At 38.3% G+C, this 6956-nt stretch overlaps 2 protein-coding genes across 2 annotated transcripts in view; both read right to left on the reverse strand.

Annotated features, from left to right (window-relative positions):
• LOC122347517 (integral membrane protein 2B-like) overlaps positions 1-4470 on the reverse strand; it is a 6276-nt gene extending 1806 nt beyond the window's left edge. The window contains exons 1-5 of the mRNA XM_043242875.1: positions 4338-4470; positions 1163-1294; positions 604-819; positions 373-483; positions 76-226 (exon numbers count right to left, since the gene is read on the reverse strand). Of these exons, the coding sequence (XP_043098810.1) occupies positions 76-226; positions 373-483; positions 604-819; positions 1163-1294; positions 4338-4424 (697 nt within the window). The 5' untranslated portion in view covers positions 4425-4470. The remainder of the gene's footprint in view (positions 1-75; positions 227-372; positions 484-603; positions 820-1162; positions 1295-4337) is intronic.
• LOC122347520 (nucleotide triphosphate diphosphatase NUDT15-like) lies at positions 4366-6847 on the reverse strand. Its single transcript, XM_043242880.1, has 3 exons — positions 6648-6847; positions 6302-6498; positions 4366-5527 (listed from the first exon to the last, which is right to left on the reverse strand). Exons 1-3 carry the CDS (start codon positions 6812-6814, stop codon positions 5424-5426), a joined length of 468 nt encoding a protein of 155 aa, XP_043098815.1. The 5' UTR covers positions 6815-6847; the 3' UTR covers positions 4366-5423.
• Positions 6848-6956: the final 109 nt, after the last annotated feature.

Below are 6956 nucleotides of genomic sequence, written 5' to 3' on the forward strand. Positions count from 1 at the left end.
TTTGTAAAGTCAATAGGAAAATGCTGTCAGTAGACGTTAGTGTGTAATTAAAGTATGATGGGTGCATGGGTTTACCAAAAACAGTCTCTCTGCGCTCCAGTTTATAAGTGTCCCTCCCTCTGCAGAGGCCGTAGATGAAGTAACCCAGCTGATCCACATGCTCCAACTTTCCGGTCACCATCATCTGTTCACGCACCAGGTAGGACTGAGGCAGGTACGTTCCAGCCTGCAAACACAACCAGAGCTCACATGATCGAACGCCAGACTACAACTTTATTTCAGCGCATTATTCAAACGTCCAAGTTCAGGAGGTTTTGAGGCAGACTAAAGGACGGCTATTCTGAAGAAGCTCAACAGTGCTGCTGTAGTTACCTTGATGTTAACAAGAAGCTCCAGGAAGTCTTTGGGCGGCATCACAACAGAGGTGTTGAGAGGAATGACGTAGCATTTGTTCAGACGCAGATCCAGATAGGCTGTCAGTCTCTAAAAGCAGAGAAGGAAAACCGGCGTGTTGCTATTTTGGTGCACGTGGTTTATTTTTAGGAACCGGATGAAATTGTGTGAATGCATGGCTTTGTGAGGGAGATGAACTTGAGCTCTCACCCTGTTGAAGTCATGAACGATGTCAGCAGGGTCGCTGTCGCTGAACTTGGGCACTGGGATGTTAATGAGCTCCACCCCCTCGTCCTCCAGAACCCTCACTCTCTCCTCAATCCTCTTGGAAGCGGCAGGCATATCCATGTCAGTCTCCTCCTGGCTGTCCTGCATCTTGTAATTTTCCTCACGGTAGTTTACCCCGCAGAAATACATCCTCTCCTCCTAAAGACCATCATTATGAATAGGCACATTCATTCACTGTGTCTAGTTGATCACACATCATTCTGTTGAAATGGCATTTAAGCCATTAGTGAGATTGCAACCAAAATTTACTTTGTAACTGCAACAAGTAAAACAATGCAGTTGCATTTTTAAATATTTAAAATAACATAGGGCTGCAAGCAATGATTATTTAGTTGATCCACGTAACCTACTGATTATTTTTTGTTAACACAAACAAGCAATGGTTAAATTTTGAAATCACTTTATACACTAAGGATCCGACAGATTCACATTCTTATTCCGAGTTCTCATGTGGCGCAGCTGATGGAAGTGGTTCTCTCACCTCTATGAAGTAATACCTGTACAGGTAAGCTCCGCCCACAACCACTCCAGACAGGATGAGGGCCAGACCCAAACACATGCACCAGCACCAGGCCCTGGACTGCTGCCTGATGCGCAGACCATCCTCCAAGTCCTGCATGCACACACAAGCAGGAAGAAAGGCCCGATTATATGCTTGTAATGATTTTTTTTTAAGCCATTGATGCCTTTAACAACACATGCTACATAGTTGACTTAATTTAATCTCACTTCATGATGCCACGTGTATGGTCGGTAGTGGCGGGAACTGTTTTTGTTTCCAAACGTTCACCTTTTTCTTGCTTAAATCCCTAGAGACTGCACACTCTTGTGCGCCTGCACGTGTTTATTAGCATTTAAGGAGAGAGTTTTCATCAATTTTATGTGCGAGCTTATTTAGTCTGGGTGTGGCTTTGTACAAAACAATTGCATTGTGTAAAACAGATACTGGGAAATTTCCAACATCCCTCCAGAGACCAACAGGAACAAACACTCTGCATGATGCAAATGAACAAAACATCAGCTGACTCTGACTGATGAACGAGGACGAAAATGAAAACGAATCGGACTGAAAAAAAAAAAAAATGGCACAATTTGGCAACAAATCTTTTTGCTTCTCATTTGTTTGTTCCATATTTTTCCATATACAACATAATGAGAGCAAAAGAAGATAAAGTAGCTAAGCTGTGTCCTGTGTTCGTAACAGCCATCGTGCTGCAGACTCCAGGGAAATTACGAGCAACAAAAACAAAGCACATTTCAGCTAGAAACGTCTATAACATGCATAAAGGTTTGTTTACAGGTGTGTCTGAGGGATGCAGCCTGTACTCTATTTCCCATGACAATGGTGCAATTTAAATGAGTCTAGTCATCATTATATCTCCTCTAGTTCAGTAAACACCAACCTTATGATCCTGCAGGCATATTTCAAATTGTGTCTGTTTGAAAATGATTAGTGCTGAAAACACTGATCAATAATGAAAACAGTCAACACATTCTATTATCCTATCCTATTAGGCCTGTGTCAAATTAATCAATTTCTTCATAACGCAAACGTTCATATCAAAAAGAAAGTTCATGTTAATAAATTTAACATTTATATCAATACTATAATATTCAGTTACAGTATATGTAATATTGTTTAACATCCATTTTGTAATATCCTTGTTGTACATGTATTTAGCTTAATTACAAGGAACATTGTAATATTATTGCAAGTAATAGATTTATAATAATTAATATTACTAAATAGATGGTAAATGACAACAGAAAACTGTTTTTTTTTGACATACAGAAAAATGCCTTTATATGATCGTTCAATTCTCAAAATAAACAGTTATTTGCACATCAAAAAAAAAAAAAAAAACATAGAAACGAACATACAAACCGATTATAACTATAATACTTGAAGCTGCATATGAAAATGCTCTCCCACTGAATTATTACTCGTAGACTTTCAAGTTAAACTAGACTTTTGATGCTGTAATCTAGGACACCAATCCATGTTTTAATTATCTGCGAAGGCACAGCAACTGCACAACATGAAATATAGTCAAAATAACCATAATGCGATGCTCAGCTTAATCTCTCTCTCTCTCTTTTTTTTTTTTAATTTTAGATTCAATGCAATCTATGCAGCACACATGCATCAAAACGGTCATGTGATGTTATAATTGCATGAATGCACTTCCTGTTGTGGAGTAAAAAAAGAAGAAAAAAAAGCCTCAAAGATTCACTCACACGTTTACACACAAACACACCTGTTTCAAATACGCACAGCGCTGCTCTTGCGCACACACAGACACACACTGCAGATTATGGCTTAGCTAACAGAGACCGTCTTTGTTTAAATAACCAGAGCCTTCAGGAGTTTTTCCAAGGAACAAAGATGGCTGTTTTTGGTAGTCGGCTCCAGCAGCAAGTTCAGCGAGGCTTTGATCACCTGTGTGACAGAGGATTGCAGACCAAACAGCTCTTTACGTCTTATCTCACGATGATTTTGCACCTTTTAACCGAATTAGATAAGTATTAGATTGCCAGAAATGTCTAAAGGTAAGAAACACTGCTCCATGCACGAAACCTTCTGAATCGATTTCTTCTGCTGACATGCTCCTTGCAGACATAGTGCCAGTGAGACCGGGCTGCACCGTCGGTCTGATCGCAGTGGCAGTGTTTCAGCAGACACAACAGTGTCTTATGAATGATTCACGACCTCTTCTTCTTGATTATCAACCCAATTCGCACACTAGGTGCTGACTCATCCTCAGTGGCAGCTGATGATCGTATTTGAGGAACAGAAGCAGCCAGACGGTGCATGCATCTGAGTGGGAGCTGGTCTCACACTTACGAAAGTCTCCCACGATAAGCTGGCTAAATATGCATTTCCTCTTCCTGATTTTACTATGTTTATGACTGCCACCGATTCAGAAAGTGCAAGGGACAAATTTCTACATCCACAAACCTTTAAACGCAAATCTCACGTGAAAATTAACCGTTTAATTTCAAACACTGCGACGACTGCACAGATATGCATCAAGCTACTATACAGAGCATTTAAAAATGCAATTCGTGACTATATGTACGAGCGTTTATTTATTTTAATTTTCTGAACATTGCATGTGCACGCATTAGGAATCTCGATGGAAAACATGTCGAAAGTGCAATGCCACGAGATTTTTGTACATATATCCTAGTGTTTTTGTTGGACTGTCGGCCATTTTCCTGTAAGCTCAAAGCTGTCTTGACACTCACTCTCACACACACACACACACACACACACACACACACACACACACACACTGAAACAAGGCAGGAGATGGCTTCCCTCTACACACACAAAAACAAAACTACCAGGCAACAAAAAAAAAGGTTAGAATCCTCACAAAACCCAAACAAACATCGTCTAGGTGTTTCAGTCACATATACGTCTACATTCCAGTCAAACATCAACTGATGTTTTTTAACATTACTTTATTTTTGTTAAAATCCTCTATTTATGTATTTATTTAATGTTGTCGTATGCTTATTGAATCACCCTGACCGACCACTGTTGCAACAAATAAACACGTTGCAAAGAATTTAACGGTTAAATGCGGTGTTGTTATCAACGTTGTTTTTAATTTCACTAGCCGGTTAGCGTCTGTGCTAACAAAACTCACCACATCCTGAGGGATCAAAGCTTCATCCTTCTCCTCCTTTTTTAAATCCTTCTGTCCGAGAGCGGAGTTGAAAGCAAGTTTCACCATGTCGTACAACTGAAATTTGTTTTTGTCAAAGGTTTTTTTTTTCTCTTCGCCGAACTACAGCGAAAGCTTAGCGAATCCGACGACCTCTCTGCACTGCTTCACAAGTTGCTGTGGCGCATTTAGCTCGAGCCGACCGGATTCAGACTGTATGTTCATCGACGAACGGACAGGGGGCGCTGTTTCCACCAATACACATAACGTCGTTGGTTTTATTTTAACACGAGATATATTTCAATATAATAAATAAATTGTACGAACCCACAGCGTATAATATAAAATAATATAATATAAAATAATTTAATATAATAAGTTCACTGATGGGGCGTGGCTTAAAAAACAAAACAAAACAGGTAATGTTTATTGGAGCGCAGGTAAGGTTTATTTGGAAAAAAAAATATGTTATGAAATCCTTGCAGTAGTATTACAAATGCAAAGGGTGTTGTCTGTTTGCATGAGGAAGGTGATGAATGATGAAATATTGGTAACACTTTACAATAAAATACAATTTATTATTAATACAGGTTAATGTTAGTTTGTTACTTGAAATGTTAAAATGTATATGTAGAAATCAGCTTAAAAAAATCAGAAATCAGTTTTGGGCTGTAAAAGCTTTGCTTTTGGGATACCTTAAGGTGTTTGATTTTAACATTTTAACAAAATATCACCCATAACATGCTGTATACTTAATATACCAGTGTGTATAAATAAATATATGATAAGACCTAACAGCTTAATAGCCTTATATATAATTTAGTACACATACATGTTCAATAAAATCATTAGGCTATAGAGCAACATTTAGTAAATATCCATAAGAGTCGATCTGAAAGTACAGTATGTCAGTCTCACAGCTTAAGGTCAGGGCGTGTGTCCTTTTGCTAGGTCAATGCTCCCTTTAAAATGAGTGAGAAAGAGCCTGAGGTGAGTTCAGTTCACCTGAACCTGAATAAGGTTAAGTCAGGGAGTGATAAGATGATTTCTTAATTACAGAAAATCCTTTTAACTCTTTCTGAATGGCTGGAAGTCCTGCTGTCTGAGGTTGGCTAATGGTAGAAATAGCTGCTCTTCAGGGGGAAAGTCTTCCCACCGCTTCCATGTCCAACCTGAGAAAGAAATAACGAATGACTCTGAAGCTTCCAGTGAAATTCTGCAGTAATACTGCTGCTGCTTTGGGCAGATACAGTCAAATCATTAAAAATGAATCATCTTGTTTTTTCATTATTAGCTACACTCATAAAATAATTTGATGCCTAATATTAAATAAATACATTTATACTTGGTCAATACTTACTCACAGAAATCATACATACAACATAGAAATCCAAAGCACATGATTCAGTTTTATACAGTGCATGGTTATGTAAAGAAAATGTACAAATAATTAGTTTTGAATATTGTTTATTCTGGCCAAAAAACACCCAGTTAGATATTAAAAGTGTCCAATATTATTACAAATAACTGAATATCACTCCAGCTGATTATGTCAAATTGTATGATTATAAATGATGGATATAATTAAGAGGGTGAAGACATTAAAGTTGGGATAGATCTATTTTTAGTTATATGTCAATGCTACCATATTTAATAATTTGTGTAACGTATCAATAATATTTTCACATAAAAACATTTTCATTTTAAACTTATAGTGCTTTATAAAAAGCCAAGTCATCATTATATTATACTGTATAAAAAACTCTAAAGCATTTTAATATTCGCTCAAAACCGCAAAAACCTGTTGTGATGGTGATCGCCAAGTTGGCATGAGATATGCAATAGTTTCACATGACAGATTTGAATCACTATCATGAATGATCTGTGGGTGGGCCATCTGGGCCTGAGACATCACAGGCAATAACACATTCAAAGAAATGGTTTACCTTCATTCTTCTCTGGCTCCAAATTAACTGGTTCAACAGAGTAAGACCTGTCCAGTTCTCCCTGCATGAAGATTGTGACGTAATGGTAATTTTCCTCCAGTCTGATAGAGTTTACAACTGACGCAAAGCGAAGGTTCTTCAGTCGGACGCCAGCTTCCTCCATCACCTCTCTCTGGGCACATTCCTCCCAAGTTTCTCTGAAAATTGAAATTCATTTACTTGCAACCCACGTGTATTATCGCACTAGCGCATGAGAAAGGTTAACATGAATAGGCAGGAATTATTGAGAACTTGATAAATATGTCACATTGCCACATTGATGCAGTTTTTATGACGGTAAACTCGCCCAAATTCGATGTGGCCTCCTGGTAACTGGTAGGTGCCTTTCCCAACTCTGGTTTTTCTTTTTCCTAGCAGGACACATCCTGGATTGAAGGAGTCTGTCACAAGAACCCCAAAGCCCACTCCAGGACGTTTGAGGATGGGTCTTCCATTTTGAGCAGCCTCTGACATTGCATTTAAACTGTGTTAAAAAGAGACAAACATTTATGTAGCAGTAGTTTGAGTCCTTATGACTTGAAGTATTTACCTTGAAGACCATCTGAAGTTCTAACCTTTCAATGCAAAATAGGAATAATAAAATTATATACATGTA

Source organism: Puntigrus tetrazona, chromosome 6 (assembly GCF_018831695.1).
Source record: "Puntigrus tetrazona isolate hp1 chromosome 6, ASM1883169v1, whole genome shotgun sequence".
Classification (NCBI taxonomy): Eukaryota; Metazoa; Chordata; class Actinopteri; order Cypriniformes; family Cyprinidae; genus Puntigrus; species Puntigrus tetrazona.

What these genes read in the sequence shown, in the direction of transcription:
- LOC122347520 (XM_043242880.1), bottom strand. Translation starts at nt 6,814, where the DNA reads ATGTCAGAGGCTGCTCAAAATGGAAGACCCATCCTCAAACGTCCTGGA. An exon ending in GGAGGCCACATCGAATTTGG is followed by an intron (nt 6,499 to 6,647) that starts GCGAGTTTACCG and finishes TTCAATTTTCAG; the next exon opens with AGAAACTTGGGAGGAATGTG. An exon ending in GGAGCCAGAGAAGAATGAAG is followed by an intron (nt 5,528 to 6,301) that starts GTAAACCATTTC and finishes TTTCTTTCTCAG; the next exon opens with GTTGGACATGGAAGCGGTGG.